This window comes from Camarhynchus parvulus, chromosome 2 (assembly GCF_901933205.1).
Source record: "Camarhynchus parvulus chromosome 2, STF_HiC, whole genome shotgun sequence".
In the NCBI taxonomy this organism is placed as follows: domain Eukaryota; kingdom Metazoa; phylum Chordata; class Aves; order Passeriformes; family Thraupidae; genus Camarhynchus; species Camarhynchus parvulus.
In genome coordinates, this window is record NC_044572.1 from 125,303,243 (window position 1) to 125,330,206 (window position 26,964).

The 26,964-nt window shown below is 35.7% G+C and overlaps 1 protein-coding gene across 1 annotated transcript in view; it reads right to left on the reverse strand.

The window, feature by feature from the left end:
* CNGB3 (cyclic nucleotide gated channel subunit beta 3) overlaps positions 1–26,964 on the reverse strand; it is a 110,276-nt gene that overhangs the window by 43,542 nt on the left and 39,770 nt on the right. Inside the window, exon 2 of the mRNA XM_030964460.1 lies at positions 4,298–4,409. Coding sequence (XP_030820320.1) covers positions 4,298–4,409 — 112 coding nt within the window. The remainder of the gene's footprint in view (positions 1–4,297; positions 4,410–26,964) is intronic.

Sequence of the window (26,964 nt, forward strand, 5' to 3'; positions counted from 1 at the left end):
ATAAGGTGAAAATTTTTCTATTAACATTTCCATGAAAGTTGATGAGCTCTGGATGCATATGATTTGTGAAAAAAAATATCCATGAACCTTATTTCATTATCTGTATTACTCAGGCATATAGCCATACTGATTATTTCTTGCAAATCAGGTGACTTTTGATTAAACTTTGACTCTTGAAAGATAATTAGCATAAAAAAAAATAATCTACACAAATTAATTGCCCTGGGACTCCCAGCGGGACTTTCACCCACACTCTGTGCCCATGGATCTTTGCTGTCCATTTCAGGTCAGGCTTTGGTCACTGCATGGGCAATATTAAGGTGTGTCTTCCTCCAGCTCTGTCTCTGGTCCTGTCTCCCAGACAGACTTTGGACCTGTCTTGTAGCCTTGTCTCCAGCCCTGTCTCTGACCCTGTCTTTTTTCTCCTGACTGGACTCCATGGATGGACTCTAAACCTGGTCCACCACTTGGCCTTGTTGATGGAGCCTGTTGCTAGGATCTTGCTGTGTTCAGACCCTGTGAGGGTGAATCTTGTTGGCAAGAACATGTTTGTGCTGGGATTATCTTGGCTCTCATATCCTCTCCTCCCAGTGAACTCCTCACATCAACCTGAAATATATCTGGGCAAAGTCTAAAATTCCAGTTAAGAAAATCCTACCAGTGATTTTGCCAATCTTGATTTCCATAACAATATCATAGAATCATAGAATTGCTTGATTTCCAATAGAACTTTAAAGATCATTTAGTCCATCCCATCTGCTTTGGACAGGGACATTGTCCAGTAGATCAAGTTGCTCAGAGCCATGTCCAACCTGACCTTGAACAACTTCCAACAATGGGACATCCACAACTTCTCTGACAAACCAGTGTCTTACCACTCTCATCACAAAAAATTTCATCCTCATATGTAGTCTAAATTTGCCTTCTTTAAAATCATCACCCTCTGCAGAATTGCAAGAACAATCACAATTCTCTTAGCCTTTCCTCATAGGAGCGCCGCTCCACCTCTGATTATTTTTGCGGCTCTCTCCAGACCAGGTCAATGTCTCTCCTGTACTGAGGACTCCAGAGCTGGATGCAGCACTTCTGGTGGAATCTCAGCAGGCTGGAGTAGACAATGGTGAATCACCTTCCTTGACATGCTGGTTACACTTTTTTTGATGCAGCCTGGAATACAGTTCTGAGCAAACACTGCCATCCCACGGCTAATTTTTCATTCACTAATATATCTCCAAGTCCTTCTCTGCAGGTCTGCTCTCAATCTGTTCATCATGCATGCTCTGTGGTTAGTGGTAATTAGTGTAACCCATGTGCAGAACATTGCACTTGGCCTTTTTGAGCTGCATGTGTAGGCCCACCTCTCAAGCCTGTAAAGGTCCCTCTGGATGGCATCCATTCCCTCCAGTTTGTAGGCTGCATCACACCAAGGGATAGTACTCATTACTAATCTCTATTTGAGAAGTATCCAAAAACATGGATTAAACAGTAACAGAGAAAACTCTTGGACAACTGGACCCTTAGTTGACTATCCTGACTGTCCTAACAGTCCTTGAAATAGCTTTGACTAATAAAACTAGCACTTTTCCAAATTACTCCCAGGTATGGAAATACACAGAAATTAGCAATGACCAAACTCTTCAGGAAGCATATTTTATTGTTCTAGTTGGCCTCAGAGCTAGACAGTGGTTTGAGAGTGTTTCATTTACTGCTACTTTTGTAGATCACATGCATCTATTTGACTCAAATTCTCAGCTTTTCTAGATGTGATAAAGGCAGTTGATTTCCCTAAAAATATTCTTGTGAGCAAATTTGACCACATAGACTCAATAAGGCAGTAACCTTGATAAGGAATGGTTCCTTAATAGACTTCCATGAACCTGAAGAAGCAATGAATTAAATTCTCTCAAAGGCACATTTTAAAAATCATTCTCCCTTCAGCTCTGACAGTCATACAGCAGATCTGTCGTTTAGTTTCATGCCAGTGCAACGATACCACTGCCATGACTTCCAGACTCTACTGCAGAATTTAGTGAGTAACTGTTTTGGCAGTACACTTTACCAAATATTTACTGTATTTTTGGAAACTGTTGCTCAAATTAGACTGACTAGGTATATCTGGTAGACACGTGACACTGAGTCAGAACACCTCTGAGAAAGCAATGTTTAACGTAAATATTGTTAATTTTCTTTTAACAGACAGATTTTGTTTCTACTAATAAGAAGCATACCCTTTTGTTTCATAAGCACATAATTATGTTAACCATGGTTACAAGATTTACTAGTGGAATTGTAAGCATTGAATAACATATTGTATGATGACAAAAAAAGGAGATTCTTATCTAGGTTTTCGTTTTTGACCTACCGATTCACATTGAAGTGACTAAGTTATTTATAACTTTCCATTCTTTCTATTCAGAGTTATTTTTAATTGCATCTATTATTTTATAGAGGCATGTGCAGTAGCATTTTGTTTGATTATTTCCAGACACAATGTCTGTCTTAGTAAAGGGGAGGAAGTATGTAGTTAATTTATCATCTCTATAAATTAACTCCATGTCAGGGAAAGATTTTTCTTTGTGTCATTAGGACAATCAAATAGAAGGCAAAAACAAGCAGGAGGATTTTCTACCCAGTTCTGTATTGAGTGTATCAGGTTTTTTCCACTCAAAGTGATCTCAAAAGGCAGAAACTTCATGATGCATAGCAATGGGCCATGTGAGAGTAAAGACTTGAAGATGACTGACTAGATAACAGCTTTGCATAAAAGGATCTGGGGGTCCTGATGGACAACAAATTGAGCATGAATCCATACTATGTTCTAGCAAGTAATGAGGGCTAACTGCTTTAGAAAGAGCACCAGAGGTGCACAGCTAGAGTATGAGAGAGAAAAGAAGCAAGTTAAAGCAAAGGAAAATTTAATTCCATTTAGTTTTCATAATAAGGGTGGTCAAAGGGTGGACCAGATTGCCCAGAGAAATTATGGAAATTCCATTATTGATAATATAGATTCACAATTATGCTGAAAAAACTTTTGGGTGCCTTGATCTGACCTGGGAGTTGGGTCTAACCTCTAAATATTTTCAGCAGGAGTTTGGACCTCACTCCTTCTGGAGAAGCCTCCCAGCCTGAGCTGTTTTATCAAGACCTTTATTTTCCATAGTGACACAGAGAGTGTCTTCAAGGGCACATTCAGCAAGTTTGCAGATGACACCAAGCTGGGTGGTGTAATCTGCAGGACTAAAGGAGAGCCAAAATATGATCAGAAGTCTGGGGCACTTTTCCTAAGAGGAAAGGCTAAGAGAGTTGAGGTTTGTCAGCCTGGGGAAGAAAAAGCTTCAGGGGGACCTTATTGGTAGCCTTTTAGTATTTGAAAGGGGCCTGTAAGAAAGATGTAGGCAAACATTTTAGGAGGGGTTGTAACATTACAAGATTTAACATTTTTAAACATAGAGAAGGCAGATTTAGATTAGATATAAAGAAGAATTTTTTTGCAGCATGACTGGTGGAACACTGGTACCTGTTAGGTAGAGGTGGTGGATGACCCATCCCTGGAAACATGCAAGGCCAGCTGGGATGGGGCTTTGAGCAACCTGAGCCACTTATAGCTGTCCCTGCTTATTACATAGGGGTTGGACTTGATGACCTTTAAAAGTCCCTACCAGCCCAAGGAATTCTATGATTCCATGGATCTATGAATCTCTGCTTCTGAAATGACTACAAACTATTCAAAGCTTATTGTTTTCTAGACTTCATATTTATTTTTATTTTCACAAAACAGTCACCTCAGCTTTTTACAAAGATTGAATGACCCTAGATCCTCCCCTGAAGGAATACTACTCTTTCATTTGTTTGTCTCTTCCCAGCAAGAGATAGTACTAATCTTCTGATTGTGGAGACTAAGGCTGATTTAATGGCATAGCTCCAGAAAAAAATGTGCAGGGTAAAAATTTCAAGTTGAAATGATGTGATAAACATTCCAGGTATTCAGGGCAGCATTCTGGGACTTTCTTCTTTGCTAAGATATAGTAATAATTAAGCAGCAACACTGCTAAAATTTGCATGTAACTGTAATTGAGAAAATCCTTTTCCTCATTCCTGCAATTTAGGATGATGTACATAACAAACTATCAAAATCACATAATAAATGAATGCGTCATATATATGCTACCTAGAAATTGAAATAAAGCTCTTCAGATCCTTACAGGATGGACTTTTAAAGAATGGATATATGGCACACAGAAATGTTAAGTCAGGATGCCAGGTAGAATCTTCAAATTTTTAAATTACATTTACTCACTTAGCATCTTCTTTCCCATTTTTGAGTTCATGCTCTTCCTGTTGAGTTGTCTTAGCTGGTTCAGTTGAGTTTTCAGGTTTTGAAGGCTCAGGTGCTTTTGCTGGTTCTGTATCTAGAAAAAAAGGTTTTAATTTTTAAAAATGAATTTTTAAATAATTATAGTAATAATTTTGAAGGAATCACAGTCTGTCTGACATTATTTCTTCAGTAGATAAGCACTAAAAGACACAACTTCTGGGACTTGACCTCTGAACAGTATCCTGCATAAATCTGTTTCAGTGCTAACTGTAACTTCATGTTTATGATAAGGTCACCTTTTAGAATATGTAATTTACTTGTGGTTTTTAGATAGATTCATCAGTAGCCAGCTCAACAATGGTCAATTCAGAGCTCTTCTGTATTTATGAGGGACAAGAAGTGATGCAGCAAGGTAGAGGACAGCTAGATCTGTCCAGAAATGCCTTGTGAATACAGGAAAAAAGTGAAGAGTAGTTAATTTTCTTATGAATAGAAATGCTAATAAAATTATCTATGCTTCAGTGTTTGTGCTGCATCAAAGATGTTGCTTCAGCTGCCATGACAGTACTGTTCATTGCTGAGTAAATTATGATTGAAATATATCATTAAGGATGTATTTTGTCTAGTCTATTTCTTCATTTCTGTTACTAGTAACTTTTTTGAAGTCATCTAAGTAGGAAGTCTGTAGAGTTTTAAGCAAATGACATGGTCTCTTGCCATTTGAGTGGCCTTAAGTGATGCTTTCTTATAACTCGTCCCATATCTTTTTTTAAACTTCCATGTCGAAAAATAATCTGATAGCTCTCATCAGTCTGACACTTTGCATAATGGAGTAACAAGCTCAGCCTTCACAAATACTTAAAGTAATATAATGATAGAGCAAAAGCTTGGCAGCAAAACATGGCAACAAATAGATCAGGAGACTGTTGTATGTGCTGTATTTTAAGTTTGAGACAGCTCAAAGAAAATTAAATTTTGAATATTTTACATGGATACGCTAAAGTTACTTTTCTGATAGTTAAACTCCATATTTAGAGACTTATTCCTTTAAAAGAAGTAAAAAATTCCAGCACTTGTTGCAGCTTCTGCTGTCTTTTGAATTCATGGTTTGTAGTATCCCAGTTCTCCCTGCCTTGGCTCCACAATCCAAAAAGCCAAGTACTCAATCAAGAGTGACAACAAAGCTAATCTCAACATTTCTGTAATCACCTCACTTTGGGAATTTTTTTTGTAATAGTAGTTACTCCTAGCTGTATCTATAGTCTACAATCTGATATGAACAATTAGAGCAGTGAAATGGTGCTGAAAGAATGGCATTGGATTTATATCTGTCAGTCATAAATATCTGGCATATCTGGCAGATAAATTTCAAATTAGGTGTACTGTGATCCACTGAAATTAGTGACAATAAACAGCTTGAATAAAATAGTTTGAATTGTGGACTTATTCTTCTGGTTTGGTTTTATTCTAAAGGAATCCAGTTATGAGGTCCTAAAGGGTTTGGGGGTTTTCTGGGGTGAAAAAAAAAAGAGGAAATCAGGGGACAATCAAGAGGGCTTTTTTAGAAGAGCATTCTTCATTGACACAAAATGCCAGTGTAGTTACACTGTTTAGTGGAACAGGCTCCTGAATAAGACAATCCATCTTTGGAATGACAATATGTATGAGAAGAAAAAAGCACAAAGTAAAAATATATGGTGCTTGCACAGAAACACTCCTGTGCAGAGGATAACAACTTCTAAGCTTGATAGATATTCTCAAGGTATTCAGTCTGACGTCTGAACCCACACTGACCATTAAATGCTGATTGCATTCAGACTGAAGGAAAGCCTTGAAATCCCATGAATATTCCAAATTTTTACATACAGAGATTAATAAATTTCTAGCAGGGCTTATTTGCATTAATATTAGAATGTCAGGGCCTAGCAGCATTAATAGCTGTGTGTCAATTTTTAATTTTTCCTTTCTGTGTGAAATTGAAAGGGCTGTCTGCATAGTCACATATTAAAAAAAATAAACCTGTTGCTCTTCACTTCTTGAATCTAGCTTCTAGTCTTCTAACTCTTGAAACCAGGCCCAAAGGAATGCCCTTAATAACAGTGTGGTAGTCATTTTAAGGAAAAATTAGACTACAGCTGTTGGTTTCCAGAATAGATAATGATCCAGCAGGTAGGTGGCAGGTTTGCAGGACAGCTTTGTATAACTTTGGCCATGGTAGTGAAATCATGAGTGAGAAAAAAGGCAGAATCTTACCAAGGCATCAACAATGAATGCAATTTTTGAAAACCTACAGATCCATGCTGACTCAACAAAATAATGGGTTTGAGTTTTTCTGAATTATTTGCATTCCCATTGTGCTGGCATACAGGTGGATGAAGTTCCCAATGCATTAGTGGTGGGAGTTGAGGAATGAAGCCCACTGGTGTCTACAGATTCTAAATATTTGGCCTTCCTGTAAGGATAATGTATTTTAAAGCTGTATTAGGATAAATATTGCTGGTTCTATTTTAAGATGGAAGGGGAAAGTGACAGTTGTGGAAGTATCACTTTGTGGAAAAAACACTGTTTATTGGAATCCCTCCAAATAAATCTGATTAAATTTATAAGCCCACCGAAACCTCATCATACCAGTGATCTGCCTAGGACCCAAGGAGCAAGGAACAAGATGCAATTTATAAAACCTATTTGTTTACCTCTCTTAGGTAAGTTTTTAGGTATTAAGATACAAATAAAGGTCAGCAGCTGGATAGTAGCAGTTTGAGTACAGAACAGAAAAAGTGCTTTTGCTTTGCTATAGTTCAGGAAGGGAAGAATTTATTTGCTAGAATTCCCAGCCAGCTCCACTGTCTTGCACTAGCAGTCTGACCAGCATCACTTCTATGCTTCCCCTCCCATCTCTACTGGTTGGATATACATAAATGCAGAACTTGTCATGGCTAGCAGTTACTAATGCAAAAAGCAAGAGTTTCCTCAGCTTCTTCTTTTGTCTGCTCAAAAGCACATTTTAGTTCAACTTAATCATCAACTGACATAATCTTATTATATTTTGAATCCACAATACATTGTTTTATAGGGTGATTCACAAAACATTGATTCACTTTTATCTTCTTTTTCGTCTGTGGAAGCAATATTTCCATCAGAACACCCACACATAATGCCTATTTCATATTAATTAAATATATATGGTCAAATACTTCCTTCTACTTTTAACTTCTTAGTGACTTTTACGAAAATCTATTAAAATACACTGTTGCTTAAAAACTACTATATGATTGCATAATGATAGTGTAGTACTAATTATAGTTGAGCTGCTATGTATGTAATACAGTTGTATATGTTACCACTCATTTCTGATGTTTATTACCAGGATTAGTGTAAGCAATTTTGATTCAAAGAACATTTAATGTTGCTCTTTTTTGTTCTGTCAGTAATGAAAAACAATCCTGCAGATCTGATTGGTCTGAACTATCTTGACTCTTTTCCAATACTTGGCAGAAACACAGAAGAGAATTAGTCATGGTAGACAAAAAGACAAAGAAAAAGGAATACTTTAGATTTCTTCTGTTGAATATATATTTGGGGATTACTTGCAAACTTTTTGTAGCTTGATGTTTGTGCTCTGTGCTGGTTTCAGCTGGGGTAGAGTTAATTTTCACCAGTGGCTGGTGCTGGATCTGGGCTGAACACAGGGCTGATAATACAGAGATGTTTTTGTTATTTCTAGGCAGGGCTTACACAGTGGTGAGGAGACTGGGGATGCATGGAAGCCTGTGAAAGACATAGGTGGAACAGCTGATCCTAACTGACCAAAGAGATATTCCAGGCCATATGACACTGTCCATGCTTAGTATATAAACTAGGAGAAAGAAGTAGGAAGGAAGTTGGGAGTGATTGTATCTAACTTCCCAAGTAACTAACTTCCCAGTCATGCTGCGCACGACTGGAACCCTGCTTTCCTGGAGATGGCTCTCAATGGGAATTGAATAATTCCTTATTTTGCTTTGCCTGTGTGCATGGCTTTTGCCTTCCCTAATAAACTGATAAAATATCTCAACCCACAAGTTTTCTAGCTTTTATCCTTCTGATTCTCTCCCCAGTTCTGCTGGTCAGAGAGTTAGTAAGAGGCTTTGTGGGGCTTGGTTGCTCACTGGGGTTAAACTGCAACGTGCCTGTATGATAACATTAATTTAATAAAATTAATTTAATATACAATCAATGGTGCCAATTTTAATGGTTCATGGACCTTGAGGGTAGACAGCATTGTTTGAAACAGGAAAAGGTGTATAAAGACATGATTAGAGTCTGCTAGGAGGAGGCAGAGTGACTAATGTTTGAGTAATCTCTTCTTTTTAGCAGTGACGTATTATCTGCCTTAGAAACATAATTTTAAGCACTTAAAATCAGTGATTTTTTTTGACATTTCCTCTTTTTTGCAAAGTGTTAGACATTTCAAAATATGTTAGAAGTCTCAGATTGGCTTTTAAGTGGTATTGCCTGCAAAGCAGCATAGAGAGCAGGTTCTCTTGAATAGCTGGAGTAAAGACTAACTTGGCATTTGGAGCAATGGAATAGGAACAAGAGAACCAGTCTACAAACTACATGTAATGCTTGTGACATAGTTAGTCATTTGCCTGATTGTCCTTGCCTCACAGAGGTGTTCTTGAGCTATCCAAAAGATCTAAAAATGGCTACAGGTCACAAAGATCTCAAGAAAAAATAAAAACACAGAAAACCTATGGATGAAGGAGAGAAAAGGCTTCAGCTCTGACATTAAAAAATGCACATCTTTATAAACTTCTTCTTCTGATATGAACAATTAGAGCAGTGAAATGGTGCTGCAAGCATGGCATTTCTTGAAGCAATGTTTCTTGAACTTATTCTATGTGCAGGGAAAAAAAGTTTAGAAATCAGCAGGGGTGAAATAAAGAATCAGTAAGTAGGTCCATCTTAACACTCAACTTCAGTGGCTAACAAAAGTATTATTTAAATTTATTTTCTGTGAAAGAAAGATTGTATGAAGAAGTTGAGTTTGTTTTCCTAACATTTAGACATGTCACTCAGGTGAAAAATGAAGATCTGAGAGGAGTTAAAAGACTTCACATTAGCAGGAGTGATTAAATCTGATTAAACATATTCAAGTCCTTGGTAATCTTTGAAAAAATTTTTTATTTTTTATATTATTTTATGGAAATAATAGCTGCCTGTTTTCTGAGTGCCAGTGATGAGCATAAAGGATAAGGTGACAAGGAATAAGATTATTTCAAAGTCTCTTTGGATTGGCAGGTTTAGTCTATTGGGCTGCAGCTTATAAAATGACATACTTCATTTGTATTTTTTGAAATAAAAATCCCTTCTTTAAGTCTGGATTTCCTGTTGTTAAGGGACAGGTCTTGTCTTGCTGCTTAAGGGCAATTTAAGAGTCAAATTCACAACAAGCCAAACAAAGGTTTTAGTAAAATTTCACCTTTAATTCAAATCACCCTTCTCAGAGTTTTAACTCAGTTGTAGTCCATGCAGAGTTAGCTGGTACCTAATTAACCAGAACCAGCCAAGGTTTTACAGCATAGGATTATGGTACACTCAATAAATACATCTGCTTTATTTCTTCTCCAGGAAGGGAGAGCAACCATATTCTGTATAACAGCTAGTGATCAAGCCTCTCCTCTTGGCTCTGGGCCTTATTTATTTGCGATAGGGTCAAATATATGTTGGGAGGGGTTTTTTATCCCCTTTTTTTAAAATATTCAACAATTGTAATATAAATATATACTGAAATAAAAGTCCTTCATTCTTCCTGCATGGTAACCCATGTGTAGGTCAGTTACATGCTTCATTCTAATTTCTCAGATTCCATAGGGTTTTGCTTTCTTTTCTGCCCGATGGCCCAGAGGTTAGGAGGAACATGAAACTTCCTCCCACTCCTCTCTAGCCTAGGTTTTACACAGGTAGTTAGGCAGCTCTACAAGAGTGGGGGAGATATGAGTTTGAATCCTCTTATTATGAAAGAGGCAAGGTATAACAGATAGGCTAATATGTCAGAGGGGACAGCTACCAACAGCTTCTGCTTTTAGTTGTTTTCTTAGTGGAAAAGTGACAGCTCCTCAAGTACCTGAACAGAAGAGGGAGTCTAGAGTGAATTGAAGTTCCTTTTGAGCAGCCCTTCCTCTGGGGTGCTGTTCTTACTTGAGATACTTTTCAAAGCATCTAGGCTCTGAATATACTAAATGTCACTGAACGTTAACATGGTAATCTCTCAGAAGGGAGTAGAAGCGCAATTCCAGCATGTATAGAAATACCTATGGTAGTTTTACTTTAGCTTTCTCACTCAAGTCCTACCAAGAACAAAGCAATGCCAATATGCACTTTAGTAAAAGCTAAATAAATGTGACTGTGACTTTGGAAAACATCTTTGAGACACTTGTTCGTCACCCTTGAGCCAAGAATGACACAAGAACAGATGAGAGGCCCAAAGCAAGAGGAGAAAAGAAGGGTTTATTACAAAAGATTCTTTGGTTTTTATAGAGTGATATGATACATTCCACTTGATTGGCTAGTTAATAAAAAACATTTTTCTCACAAACAGTCCTTGAGAAGAATAGAAAAACAAGGTGTGAAAACACCACCTGTAGATTATTTATACTAACAAGTTTATCACATTCCTACAATTCCCTAAAAATCCTCACAAGCCATGGTGAGAAACGATTGCCGTTTCTCTCTCCCTGACCGGCTGGCATCCCCACTTGTTGATTTAGTAGAAGATCAAAACCCAAAATATTGGAAACAGTCAAGTTTCTAGTAAGGGAAAAATGTAAAGATGAAGACAGACTTCAGAGGAATACTAAAATGTAGTTGAAAAGAATCAAACTGGAATTATATGTCAGGAGAATTAAATAAATTATAAAACAGAGAATGATAATGCATCAGCAGCTGGCAGGTGGAGGCTGGATATGTCCTCCTAAAGAGAGCACCAACAGAGCTATTGAACAACAGTGGGTAAAACAAGGGAAGCATTTGTATAGCCAGTCAATTATGGGACATGATAAATATGCAAAGAAATGATAGCAATTGGATTCAATGTCACGGAGAACCTGTAATTAGGTGAATCACACCTTGTTAAGTACACAAAAATTGCAGGGAATGAATTAAAAAAATGAACCCATTATGGAACAAACTGGCTAAGCACACAGAATTAATTACAGAGTGAAGTAATTATGCAGAGAATTAATCACAAAGCAAGTTAGTGATAGAGAGGGCAACTGAGGAGGCAGAGATAGGGCAATGAGTAGCCAAGAAGCCAAAAGTACCAGGGGTTCCTGGCTGACCTAAGTGGCCAGGTTTTAATCAAGCAGGCTCCAATGGTACCTCCTGTTGGATTCTCATGTGTACTGGAAATATTGTGCTGCTTTGTGAAGTACATAGAGAAAGGAAAAAGGTGATGGCTGGTTTTGGGGATGCGAAAGAAGGGGGTGAAGATAAGCTCTACTCAGTCTGTTGGTTTGTGTTTAGCGCCATGGAATTGCAAACTGATATTATGATTATGGGTTTTTCTGGTCTATTTTATTTTGATTATACCAGAGAAAGTAACAAGAGGCCTTGGAAAGGCTTTTCTCTAACACATTTGAAGTTCTCTATTTAGCTGATCTTCCTTAACTAATGTTGTTTGAGCTCTGGCTGTACTCCAAATTTATATGTATATTTACAGCATAAAATGCTTTCTCTAGTCTCTCATCCTGTGCTTACCCACACAAATTCTAATTTTCTTTTTCCAGAAGATAATCACACAATTTTGAGCCTGACACAAAGTTCACAAAATTTTGCAGAAGTTTATCTGGACCCTCCTGTGAACTGCTTTAAACTAGTTTCCATTTTTTTGTCCAGAGATATTGAAGTTCCTTATTTGGCTCAGAAAATAGGGACTTGCATTCAGGCTAGTGAAAATCATAAGCTTCTTCTGAGGTGTGGTCCCTGTAAATTTTCTGGCTTTTATAGCCATTGTCTATCTAACTCATAAATACTCTTCATGTCTTGTTGCAGCTGTTTGAAAATGAGACTTGAAGTACCTTCCAAAAAAGGATAGATTTAAAAATACTCCCAAAATACATGGACCTATAAATAATACTGTGTTACTATAATTTCTTGAAGTAACTAATGGTGTAGTTGCTACTATACAACCATTTACATTTTAGAAGGAAAAAAAAGTAGTCTATTATGTTGAAATATATCTTAATGATTTATATTTATCTGAAAAATAAGATTAAGTTTTTAATAGAAACGAATTTCTGTACTGATACTCCATTCTGTCATGGGGTAGTATCTGTGACTTAGTGTTGCTAAAAAGCCAAATATCAAATTTTTTTTTTCTATTGCTGCTACAGTTAATTCAGGTCAGATTTTTTTTCTCTTAATTTCATGCTACAGCCATTATATAACAAGACAGTTGCATTAAATAGAATTTGTTTAAAGTTTCATTACATGAGGAAACAAATTGTGACACTTGCTATGATTACACAAACACAAGACAGGTTTATGAATGTTTCCTTATAATCTTTTTCCAGTTGCTTCACTCTTAGTTATTTTTATCACAGAAAACTGGAGATCCCTCAGTCTTTGCTTTGCTGCTTCAGTGAAGTGAACATGAACTGCTCTCCTAAAGGGAAAGCATGAGGTGACAGGAAGACTGGACTCTGTTTTTCTCCAGAAGTGGAGGATGGAAAAGGAAAGGGCTGCACCACTCATGCTGTGAGGGAGGGAGGAGGGGATGTGGCCCAGCAGTAGTTGGTGCTTCACCCACCCTGAGCCTTTATTTTGGTAGCAGGTGTAAGCAGTCATTCAGGCTCTGGTATGCACAAAACAGGCTTGGCTACTGGAGTGGAGGTTGGGGAAGAGGAGGGCAGGATATCCATGGCCAGTGGCCTCTGTCTCCAGAAACTGTCTGCTTAGGCAGAAAATTACCTTGTTTTACTGCCCTGAGTTCTATGTTCCTGGGTACCAGTTCTGAATAACTTCTGAATGGGGATGGCAAATGTTTCTAACAGCATTGCTTTTTTTTTCCTTTTTTTTTTTTTTTTTTTTTTAAGTTTGGAATGGCTGTTCAGTGAAATATTTGAATGTCAGATTGTTAAAATTCTGAAAATTCTGTCTTATTTTTTCTTGTACCTCTTATCTGTTCTGGTATCTCTTCTGGTGAGAAGAGTGAGTAAAAGAGACATTAAAAATATACTTTTTTTTTCTTAAGCCGCTAAATACCTTTATTTTAAGATTTCTAAGGAGCCAAATTGCAGTAAGAGCACATAGAGCTTCCTAGACTAGCTGATCAGAGGGGGCAACTCATGAAGGCACTGTGTGCTTGAAAGCTTGTTGCCTTTTGTTATTGTTGGATACTGTTCCTATATTTGCCACAAATCATTGGCCTGGGGTCACTGACAATTCCGACAATTTTGAGATCTTAATTTCTTTCACAAAGAAAAAAATAAGAGCTCCTGCCAGAGCACTAGGAGAACAACAGTTTCATTTACAATCCTATAGAGAATACATATACCATGTCCAGATAATCTTTGAAAACTCGTAAATTACTGACCTTGTTGCTTTGGTTTAGGCTCTGCTTTATTATTGGCTTCTGCTTTCTGTGGTTCATTTGTTGTTTTATTTTCATCCTTAAAAAAATACACAAGATTAGAAACTGTAGATTGTCATTGTTGAGAATGACAAGGGTAGTTTGATGTCTGCAACATTTTTGTAGGAATTTGATTAAGCTGCCACACACTGACCATTGTTCCTGGGTGTTGTCTGTGTTTCCAGATAGATTTGCCAAAGGCCTTGTGGTGGATGTTGAAATCAAACCCTGATATCTTCACATCCTTGGTGCAAACCCAGCTGCTTAGCTTAGAGTTCGCAGAGTTGTCTTGTTCAGTGCTGTCCCTCACAAGCATCTCTGAGTTAGTCATGATTCTACCTGAACCTTCTGTTGGGCTAACACACCTGGCATATTTTGAGCTACCTTACCACAATGACACATCTCAATCTCTACAAAATACTGAGATGATATCAACTTTCACTGCAAAAAATTAACTTCCTCCCACACTCGCTGACTTAGATCCATTGACCAAATCCTTGTGTACCTGTACCTTCACTCATCTCAGTTTTAACAGAGTGGCCTTTGGAGGAAGGAGTGAGATGTGCATGGGGAGTCCTAGGCCTTCACAATACTATGTAACAGCATTGTGTTAATCAAGACCATCAGCATTTGTTATCCCATGTAGAATGATTTTTCCTGGTGTGCAGCGTGCTTATTAATAGAGAAGGGTGTGGGGTTGTATTAGCATATGGAAAAAATATTTGACATTAGGATCTTTCAGATCTTCATGCACTTTTTTTTCTTTTCCATTCCTAGGTCAGTGACCTTCTTTTTGTTTGTGTTTCTGAGAATAAATAGGTTTGTTTTTTGTGTTTTTTTTTCCTACGAAAATATTTGTGTTTTCCTGTCTGTTTTTATTCGAAGAATCAGGCACTGAAGTTCTAATATACATATGTATAGAGAACTAAATTATAAATTTTATATACATATTTATATGTAAGTATATTAAAATTCCAATCCTTGAGTATGCAAAGTCTGTGCATACTCAAGGCTTTTGCATGATAATTTGTTGTAAAGGTTGTTTTCTTTGTTTCAGGCTCTCTCCTAATAGTATAAGTACATAAATTAGTGCATTAATCAGTATAGTAACAATTTATCAGATATTATGTACTTTCTTCTCTTTCTTTACCCTTTAGATGGTATCTCCATGCAGGCAAGAAATGTCTTAATCCCTAATCCATTCATGTGCCTCCATTTTAGCAGAGTTTTGAAGAATGTAGGCTGATGGTGATACAACCTGAATGTTGTGCTGATGTACAAAATTATTCTCACAAAAAGACTAATCCTTGTCTTCAGTGAAAGCTAAATAGATTTGTTTTACTAGAGCACTTTGCCAAGTGAGGTATCAGTCTGCACAGAACTAACCTGTCGACATTCAGGAGTTTTCTTCTTTCAAAACATTATTTTATTGACAGAAGAATACTGAACTATAAAAGCATGAACAATGCCTGTAGATCTGCAGTATATAAAGGTTATTGAACATAGACATTTTTGCCATTTTTTTGTGGATGACAGTATGGATATGCCAACTTACTTAAAATTAACTTTATAATGGAGAGGTTTTGACTGTTTCAATAGGCGTGAATGATTAATAGCATGAATGATTAATATCAGGCTGATATTAAAGAACCTTTGTCGCTTCCATAATTTTTTGGTGAAGCCATAAATTGTTGTCATTTTGTCTTGTAAAGTTTTGATTATGTCAAGTTGGAAAAAGCAAAAATGTTTTTTGGAAATTATTGGGAAAAGATAAAAGTTCAAAGGCAATGAGAGAAAAAGTACTTATCATTTTGCTCCTGTTTAAAATGTTTCATTAATTAAATAGAAAACAAAGAATTAACTTTTACGGTGAAGAAATAGTTTATAAAAATATAGACTGTAGACTAACATGACTTACTTTATTTATCCAAGAGGATTTGCATTATCAAAACCAAGCTGAAAAAAGACTTCTTTTAAAAGATACTAAATTACTTTGTCTTTCCAGTGTTTATCAGGAAGCAGGCTGATATATACCTGCATGACATTCTAATATTCAGAAAGGACACACTGACATTTTCTGCCAGAAGGAAACAAGATGCATAAAATATATCATCATATGTAAAGCAGCAGTACCTCTATCTCTAATTCTCCATTTACAATGTTGATCACGACCTCTCATAAGCCTGTACTATTTCAGGTTATGTCTATTTGGAAAGCAGCTTTCAAAAGGAGAAAATTGTATTTTCTTCATAAAGATGGTAGGGTAGAAGAGAATAAAGAAATTTATTTCATTTTTCTAAATAAATATTGATACCATATTCAGTAATTATATTTGAAATTATAACCTTTGGTATTTACTTACATAAATACATTCTAAACAAAAAGATACTATTAATGAGTCTGTAACAGACAAGAAAAACCATACCTGGTCTGTTGATGCCTTTGGGGGTGGAGGGGTACCTTCATTCTTGCAATCTGCTATCTCAGGTGCTAATTTTGGTCTAGAAAATACTGATTTTAGTTTTCTAAACATCTTGCCTCTTCAGCTCCCCTGAAGCCTCTATGACTGTTTTACCATGAACAGGTTTATAGCACGTTTTCTTGCCACCAGTAATCAAGCCAATTAGACAGTTAATCGGGTTTAGCTCTGATTAGTGCCTTAGAGAAATTTCTTGCACAGTCTATTTCAGTGACATTTTTTTGGTCAACATTAACACTTTTTCTTCTTATCTTGTAGAGTAAGTTATTTGTAAGTTATTTTTAGTCTTAACAGTTACACCATATACAGTTCCACTTTTTATGCAAGAAGTCAGAGGAGAGTGATTTTTTTTTTCTTTTAAGAATAAACCAGTGTCTAATCTTTTATGTATTGAATATTAAGCATTTAATTTATGTTAGAGATAGAACATATGTTTAGAGATAAGGTTTTAAGTTGTTAGCATATCTATAGTTTAGCCAGGAAATGAAAATATTTAATTAATAAATAACCAACAATACAATACCTGATGCCTCAGAGTGTTCAATTTCTTTGCAGTCCTGAACTTATTTTTAAGTGAATGACAATAAAAGGTCTTCTCTTGGGGGTTGTTTTGGCAACTTTATACCTTGTCTCATTCTTCTTATTTGAAAACATGAAAAAAAAATGTCCTTAATTTTCAAATGTGTTTACAGGCAATACAATTTTTGGTGTCTTAGAATTTTGAGAAGAATAAGTGTTAGGTGAGTGAATATCCTATAAATTAGTAGAACATAGTTTATAACTGGGACATGGTGTTGAGATTCTATAGGCTTTGGGTCATCCTATATAAATCAGGTATGGTTTAGTTTATTGGTAAATTCAGTTTCAAGTATCTCTAATGCCGTGTAGATTAAGCTCCTGTTGGCAAGGATCTTTACAAATTAATTGTCTCTTTTTATCCTTAATTTTAATTTATGTATTACTAGTCTATGCCTTCACTTTGAGCTTTGAATTGGAGCTAACAGCTAACAATTGATTTATGCTGATCATCAAGGCATCAAGAAGTACAGAAACCTACTCCTCTGATTTATGCTTTAAATGACATATTTAGCAATTACACAATTACATTGAAGTATTGAAAATGTCCCTCCTTGGAGTTTATCATCTGGCAAGGATGGTTTTTAATCCTTATTCTATCATAGTAGTAACTCTAAGAATGAACCAACAATGTTTATTAGATTGCAAGTTCTTTCCTTCCAATGAAACTTATGAAGAAAACCTTGTAATAGTTGGCCAGACTTCAGTTTTGTGACTGGGAACCTCCCCCCAGTCATGATTACTTCATAGCTGTTAGATACAGCAAGAGCTCAGAACCTCCCCTTTTTATTAGCCTCTATGACCTGATTTACTTTAAAAGCAATGCAATTCTTGCTAATCTTTCACATTGTTTTTAAAATTAGTGTTTGAGTGAGTAAATTATAAATTAATATCTAAAGTGTTTTCACTTATTTATGCAGGTCTGGACAACAGGTAGCTTCTTCTGGATGTGAATTTTTACATCACCTCATAGCAGAAGAATCTTAGACAACAAGTTAGTTTTTGAAATTTCTTTTGTGAAATTTCAGTGGATTAAATTGACCTATTCAGATAACTTTAACAATAGCCGCACCCAAACCATATTTGAATACTGAGCCTTTTTGGGAGTAACCATTTTCTCATTAAAAAAAATATTAATTTCTAAAATCTTTTAGAACAGGTAGTTTTGTTCCTTGTTTATTAAAAATGGTAAAGTTCTGCATAAAAAACCATAATGCAATTAAAATACGTAGCATTCATATGTAATCTCTCATAAGAAAATATATATCTCTCAAGAATTTCTGCAAAATTATGACCAGTCATCTTTTTAAAAACATGAAGCAATATGTTCAAATACTTTTTGTAAATATAGTGTTTACGCTTTATAATTAAGAGGCATGAAAAAGGGATGTAGCAGACAGTAAAAGGAAAGTGCCATTGGGAATATGTGCATACTATGGAAATCCACAGTTAATGAATGTTAGATTTACTTAGTCTGTGACTAATTAAACAAATGTTCAAAACCCCTTCATATGATCTGATTTTGTAAAGAATAAGCAGATTACAACAAAACTTATATTTTGATACCAATAGAGGTACAAATTCATGTCTGACCCTGGTAAAATGACTGATCTGCTTCAATGTATCAATTTTTTTCTATGTTCAATGGCTATTTAGGTATTTTACCACATTTTGAACATACTAAAAGCACATCCGTGAATTGAGCACTGTGATGCACTGTTAAGTAAGAAGATTAAGAGTGCAGCAGAAAAGAAGATAGATTGTGTGCAGTTAGCTTCTTAGCTACATTGGCTTTGGCCAGGGCTTGCTAGGTGCTGTATTTATGGTAAACCCCAGAGGGTATAGAGATTTCAAGCCTCCTTCATATATTCTTTAGCTACAGAATGACTACATACTATATCTATTATTGATTTACCTCCTATCCCTTTTTTATTTTTTTCTTCAAGGACATATTTGTTTTCCAGTAAAAAATGTGACATATGCATTGGCTTTTCAAACTTTTGATAAGATTCTTATTCAAAGGATTTTATTTTCAATCTTATAGAGAGCAGTACCTAAATCATAAGAATATACAAAAGGAAGCGTGACTTCTTTTTCTGAATAATTAGGAGAGTTGTTAATTGGAAGAGATTCCTTTCTTTCAGGACTATTTCTTGAGGCAGTTTGGTTTGGTTTTTATTGGTCTTTTCTTGCCTGGAACTTGTAATAAAATGTTTGAAAGCACTGTGAGCACAGATTTAACTCCCAGTGTAGTTAATAGGCATAGATTGAATTCCAAGGACTGATTTTCATTCCTCCAAAGGTAGTGTCATTTGCTCCATTTGTTTGAATGTAGAGATCAATAGATATCACTTGGAATCTTTATTTTGTATTAAGTCATGTGTAACATTTTAAAAAGATCAATACCTGGGTTTCACTTCTGCTCAGATATTCTCTAGATGCAAAATGTAGTGTGTAGATGTTTTTCATAGGTATCTTCCTTCAGTTTATCTTTCTGATTTAAGGATGTTGACAGCTAAGAGTAGCACATCTTTCTTTAGAGCTCTGTAATAATAGTCAGACAAAAGCTGAATCTCAGACTTTTTATAATTTTTGCTTCTTCAGAGTGAAATATCTGAAAATTTTCACTATTTCTGTGAGTTATTGAAAATTATAACAGTAATTTATCTGTCTTCCTTAATGCTGGGGTTTTTGTTAAAAGACTGTTTATTTTTTCCTTAGATTAAAATTGGTTTTGGAGCTCAGATTGTTTATATCTACTTATTGTCTTCTTTTTTAAACAGAGGTGATAATATCTTCTAACTAACTCTACCTTAATAAAGAAAATGAATTCATGCATTCAATGGAAATCTATTTCCTTAGGAATATTATCACAGTCATGGCCAGATGTATGTATTACAACTTTGGTATTCAGTGAGGTATTTAAAGAAATTACAAAGATTTCTTACAGGATGATTCCTTCACCATTTTAATATATCTAATTTTGCACTGATTCATAAGGCTTTTCATATGTTGCAGTTTATATGCTGCCACAAATCTTCTGCATCCTAAGTTTGAGGCAATAATAAGTCTTATGGTCTGGAGGAATCTGAAAATTTGTAATAATCTTGATTGTATGGACTTCAATGAATGCAGGCGTTCCTTTTAAATTCAGTTTTATTTTTAAATTCTGATCCTAGGATTTATTCAGCTTACAGCAAAGAGATCGAAACACTTCTTCGGCAATATTCTGAAAAGAGACAAAATGTTGTTATTTCCTATTCCTTTTCACAGTCCTCTATATAAAATTACTTAGTAAAGTTGAGAGCCATATCCTAAAGGTTCATTTTCTAGAGCCTGCAGCAGATCCTGGCTAGCTTTGAGTATGATCATAGAATCATGCTGTAATGTGATGTGTGGGTTGTAGGAGGTGACAAAATGGACTGTCAGCCTGCCAAAATTATAATGGCTGATGCCACTTCTTGCTAGTGACCTCTTTTGATGAAAGTGACACGTGAGTTAAAGGAGTGGGATTTAAGACAGAAGAAAAATGCAAACCTCTTTATGTTTAGTTATGACATTCATCTGCAGACATAATAAAAGCTGAGGAAAGGTTCTTGTCTCCTAGTAGAAGGTACACATTCCCTAGCATGTCTGGCTTTTTTTCTTATTTTTTTTCCTGTCTTTTTTGGCATCTCTTTTTTCCCTCAGAGCAAAAATAAAAAAACCCAGGCACCATAAATAGATGTTTATGTCTGTATTTCTTACATGTCCTTATGGGCAGAATTTCTTTAGTAACATCATTGTCACTGCCTAAAATGTGACTCATCACATGAGAAAGCTTTATCTGCTAAGCTAGAGCTCAATAGTGTCTCACTTAAATAAGTATTCAAAATTAGTCTCTGAACCTAAAGCTGAAAAGGAACAGACCCTCCAGAAAGGTAGCTGCAAAAACTACTTGGAGGATTCTCAGCCTGGGCTACATCACCGAAAGAATGAGGAGTCCTGCAGACCCTCCACGAAGACCGCATAATCTCAAACCAGCAAGTCAGGGTCTCCTCAAGTACCTTCATGGGTGCACAGTGTTTGTTTGGGATGTGAGAGAGGTCACTCTCATGTCAGAAGCAAACAAAACCTAAAATAGAGCGGTCTCATGCCACATTCAGCCATTTAGTCACCTTATTCTGCTGGGGTCATGGTCCCCTTTCTTTTCCTATTTTTCATCTCTATGAAGAACAATAGATTGCTATAAAAGGAAATAAATTCTCTGTCACAACATTTAGATGGGAAATTGCCTGTATGTGGTCTGCTGGATATTTCCCAGGGGAAACCCTCTGTGTGTAAGGCACTTCAAGGGAAACTGAAGTAGTTCAAAATATGAAGTTCAAGTGATAGAGTATTAAAAAATATGCTTGTGCTGGTTTAAAACCCAGTGGGAACTTCAGACCCACTCAAGCTGCCCCCCTTTCTTCCCATCCAATAGTGGATGAAACACTTTGAGAGAGTAGAAGATGGAATCACAATTTGCTAATAAATTGCAATAACCACAGCAACATGAATAAAAGTATACAAAAGAGAGTGTTTTACCCACAAAAGGGTATTTACCATGGAACAAACAAAAACACCTGCTGAAGAGAGTGCCTGGTGTGGTTTTCCCAAAGACAAAAATGAAGACTGGCCTCTGCTGAAACCATGCCATGACGTTATAGGTACAGAATTAAACAATGTTAGAAACTGTACAAGAAACCGTTGTCTCTCTAACAACAACAATGTGAGACGAGCTCAAACATTATTCTGTACTGTTAAATTTTTTTGGTGAATACATACTGCAGCTGCTTACAGTAGGAAAGTTGACAAGGGCTCCTTTGCTGAATGTCTTCAGTAGGAAGACCCAGGAGGGAAGCAGGGAGGCGAGACAAGCTTTTCCTTTGAAAGGTCTGACTCCTGGACTGGAGCCTGAATTTCAGTGTGGAGCTGCATGGACTGCCTTTGCACCAAATTTAAAAACCTTTACTGAAAACTACTTGACAAGTAGTTTTTTTTTCTGCTGAAGGGTATTTACATCAAGAGTTAGAAAACTGAGTCACTTTGGTAAAATTATTTTCCCTTACTGCTCTTACTAACTCAAATGTTAGTAAGAGCAGTAAGGTCTCTGAACTGTGCAAGCACACACTAAAATAATAGGCTGTCAAAAATTTCAGAAAAATGTCAAGACTTTCAAAAATGTGTTTCTGCTGCTTTGTTTTCAAGCCTTATAAAATAGCATTAATCTTGAATGCTTCTTATTGTTAAAAAATTTGATATTGTGATGTTGGTTTCAGAACCACTGCTTTACATGTATTTTATACTCAAAAGAAAAATGCAAAGATTATTCTCTAGTAACTATATTTATGTATTAAAATATGATTTCACACCAGTCTAGTAGGTTATAATTTACTTATTTAACCACTGATCATTGCTTCTCTTATGTAGATCATTGCTTCTCTTATCCATGGATAACAAGGATGGTAGAGTGGTAGAAAAGAATTTAATTACCTTAAATAAAACTCTAACAAACATTGGATGAGTTTGTCTTTCACATGTGTGAGTGCATCAGGAAAAGGAAACTTCATTGTACTTGAGAAGAAGAGATAATCTTGAACACCTGGATCTCAAATTTTGATAAGATTTAAGTCTAAATCCTTCATTTTGGGATTCAGAACCATCTAATATGAGGTGATAAGGAGCCCCCATTAAAAAAAAAGGCATTTTTTCTTTAAAAAAATCACAAGACAAAATCAAAAATCCACAGCCAACAAACTGACCAACAGAATACAAAAAACAAATCAAATCAATGAAATAAGAAATAATTTTGCTGAGAATACTTGCAGTACATAATCTCATTCTTGATACTGAGTTTCTGTCCAATATCATCTCAACATTTTGCAATTATATTCTCTTATAGGAGTAAAGTGGAGGTGGGGAGAAAGAGAGAAGGAAATAGTTTCTTACACTGAAAAATATCTGAAGGTGATCAGGATAGAATTGTAATTTCATGTTCAATATCTGTGGGCTTTTGAAAATTCCTTTTACAATAAAAATGAGAGTTTTAAGAAACAGAAGCAAATGTGATAACTTAAGTGATGTAGTCCCCCTATTTTTTTTTCTTAAGACTACTTCTCAAATACTTTAGTTATAAGAGCTCGAGATACATTCTTGAAGAGGGATTGTGGAGATGATGATATGGCTTGATTTAGATGAAAAAGGACCCAGAGATTCAAGACAGGCACCTGTTGGGAAGACCAGAAATAAGTGTGGGGGAAAAATATCTGTGGCCACTGTACTGTCTTGCAAGCAAATGATCACTGTGGGAAGGGGAGGAATAGAGGGTTATACACTTAGGGTCTTTCGTGCCAGCAATATTAACACTTGTGTATGTTAAAATTTCTATCTGAGGGAAATGGAAATAGAAATTTGGTTATAAATTGCATCTCTTGTGGAAAGCTGAAATTCATCTTGCTATCAAAAGAAGAAAAACTCTCAGAAGTGTGTAATGTATTCCTCTAAAAGCATCATATTTTCCATGTACCCTCAGAGCATCCTATTCCCTCTGCAGTTGTGCTAAGCCTTCTGTTTCTGCTAACATAAATATTTAAAGCATGTCACCAACAGAAACTACCTCATCTAGTCAACAACATGGTAACAAACTGCAAACTGAGTACTGCAAAAACAGTAGTGCATTAGCAGAGAAAAAATCCCAGCACCTTAAACATGGAGGTAGTTTGGTGTAATTGATTAAGCATTGAACTGGGACTTAGCTCAATTTCTAGTCAGTCCATCAAATATTTGCATTTTTCCTTTGTGTATTTTCCTCTCCTTAAAAGTAATTACTGTCTGAGAAGGTTTTCCCTGTCATGCAGAGATCAAGACTAATGTATATTTTTTAAAACTCTAGTCCTTTTTTGTCAACTTTTAGAGTTGTCATGATTGACAAATAAGTTTTTTGGATGGAGAAACCTCTGGTGGAAGGAATAGGAGTTCTAATTTTTAATTCATTGTTAATGGTACTTAACACTCCAGTTTCCTCTAATGAGATAGTGCATTATGAAAACATTCACATTAGGAAATATTAACTCTTTGCATAAGTAGCTTGGCTCAGAAAAGTAGTGTCTAACATAATTAAACTGTTCCAAGTTCTGTAGTGGCTTCTGCTTTCTCTTCTCATCTTCTTTTGAGAGGGAGCAGTGAGAATATTTTATTGCAATTATCTTGTGAATTCTATCATAAGCTTAAATCCAGGACTTTGGTTCTGACCTCTGACAAAAAGGGATTCATATTCATAGTTCCCACTCTTTCATAATTCTAGGCTGACCTTTGGTAAAGATGAAAATAACTATCTTCAACATCTGCTGTTGAATCAGTATAGCTGTTTCTATTATAACACAAAGATTAGAAGGCGAGCCAGAGCAAGTGTTAGCCCTGCACTTCCATCATTTGGGAAGCACAGAGCAGACTGGTAACTTCCCCTGTAAAGACAGGAAATTTTGTATAAATAATTTCATTTCCACTTACTGGATAAAATACAAAAAACTTGTAGGAGTGAAAATCAAATGGAAATATCTTTTAATAAGCCTTGACTCTAGAGTAATCATGACCTGAGCAGCCTGTAGTTCAAGAAGGTCTGGTGTTAATAATGGACTTGATTTAGCAACTCATTTGATTCAATAATAAAAGGCAGAAGAGCAATGACTCCATAAGCAAGCCAGGCTCCATTTCTAGTTTCTCCTGCACTTCTCTTTTGCAAGTATAACATTGATTATACTTCTGGTAAAATGTGATCAGCTCCAAGGGAAGTAGTAGAGGCTACTGTTGCTAGAGACACTCCCATTATACAGTGAGATAGATTTGCAAAGGGTATTGCGTGCCCAAAAAAAAGTCCTTTATTGGCTTGGTTGACCTATTCTATTCACTTTATGTTTGCAGGAAGGGGTTTACTTATGTTTAGGTAATGCTGTGAAGAATATATATTCCCATTTTACTAATATATTTTGGGGCAATGTGAATGAAAAGGTGTTCTTTACTTGCAAATTTTAAATTGATAGGTTGTTCCTTGCACATCCTCTCCTAATGAAATATAATTCATCAATATTTGACATTTCCATCCTACAGATGAGAAAATTCTACATCTATTGGGGTCTGATAACCACAACAATTTTTTAAAACCTACCTGATTTCTCTTCATTTTAGTTCATTATCTCTTTAACCTCAATATTCCCACCTCTCCCCAAAAGCATCTTTCATTAGTTTTGAGGTTACCTCTACACAGCTGTCAGATAATTTAAGGAGAAGGGTAGCTTAGCTTTCTTTAACTCAGTGTGCTGAAGTAAGCTTGTACCCATTTGAAACATCAGTCTGTCTCCTGTGTCCCTATGTACCACTGGAATGGTTCTTGTGGGAATTCAGCAGTTGTGAAAGACAGTTACTTTCCTGAGTGATTTTTCTACTTGCCATCATCTGCCATACTTTTTGATTCTGTTCTCCTGGGATATGTGCATGTGGATATATCTAAAAAAGGTGAATTCCTTCACTGAAGTTGTAAATTTAAAAAAAGTGATGCAATTAGTTTTCTCTTTAAAGTTCACTATGTCCATAAGTCTTTGAAAAAATGTATCTTAAATGTTAGGAGTTATACGTGAATGTTCTTGGACTGCAGTAGTGTGTGCTGGACAGAAACCTAGGTAAAGAGATACTAAAGGTGATATAGCATGTTTGGTGGTAAAATGCAGCAAAATATTTGCTTTTCTAAGTCACTAGTACTTCTATTTAAGGATGAAAAAAACTTTTAAAGAACACCTGAAGAATTTAAAGGAATAAAATAGAGCACATCTTTTCTCCCCTTCTGCAGTAGACTTTGCTAATATATTTGATACCATGTTTAAGCTTGTTCTTGGAAAAATGAAAGTTCTTGCAATTTAGGCAAATAGATTTATTTAGTATTTAAAAGCTCAATCAGTGCTGTACAAGCTGGAAAGAAGCCATTTCCTTTCTGTTATAGATTTAGCTTGGTTATGGTTCTCACTGCTACAAAACTGCCATTTCTTATTCAGATAAAATATGACGTTTTTCTCTCCCCAGCCATTAATCAAAAGCACTAGTAAGTTCATGATTAAGCAGTTTATAAAGAGCAGTAAATTTTATCAGGGAGAGAGAAGATTTATATTTCTCTTTAAAACTATAGTTTTTCCAGTTATAAAACAGCAGAGCAGTAGTCGCTTTTCCTTCAGATGAAATCCTGGAAAAGTTCTTAGTTATAACTTTCCTGTTTGTTTATAAATTTATGTTTGGTCTTTAGCAAAGACCTCATATTTTTAAGGGCACCTGACTGATAGAGAGGGACTAGAAACTGTGAGCTCCAGGGTAATCCCATTCTTCTACTTCCCTCATGTATGTGTATAAGAAGAACGTGGAGGACGGCATCTCCAGTTACCCATGTTTTTGCACCTTTGTATTGTGAGAAACGTTTCTTCCTTAGATTAACAAAACTTCCCCTCCTTTTCACCCCCAAATTAGTGTCAACCCAGAAAGCCATGAGTCATGTTATCAGCCATACAGTTATTAATTTTTGCTTGCATAATGATCAGAATTTTTCCTTTCTCTTTCTTTCTTTCTTTCTTTCTTTCTTTCTTTCTTTCTTTCTTTCTTTCTTTCTTTCTTTCTTTCTTTCTTTCTTTCTTTCTTTCTTTCTTTCTTTCTTTCTTTCTTTCTTTCTTTCTTTCTTTCTTTTCTTTCTTTCTTTCTTTCTTTCTTTCTTTCTTTCTTTCTTTCTTCTTTCTTTCTTTCTTTCTTTCTTTTCTTTCTTTCTTTCTTTCTTTCTTTCTTTCTTTCTTTTCTTTCTTTCTTTCTTTCTTTCTTTCTCTTTCTCTCTTTCTTTCTCTTTCTTTTCTTTCTTTCTTTCTTTCTTTCTTTCTTTCTTTCTTTCTTTCTTTCTTTCTTTCTTTCTTTTCTTTCTTTTCTTTCTTTTCT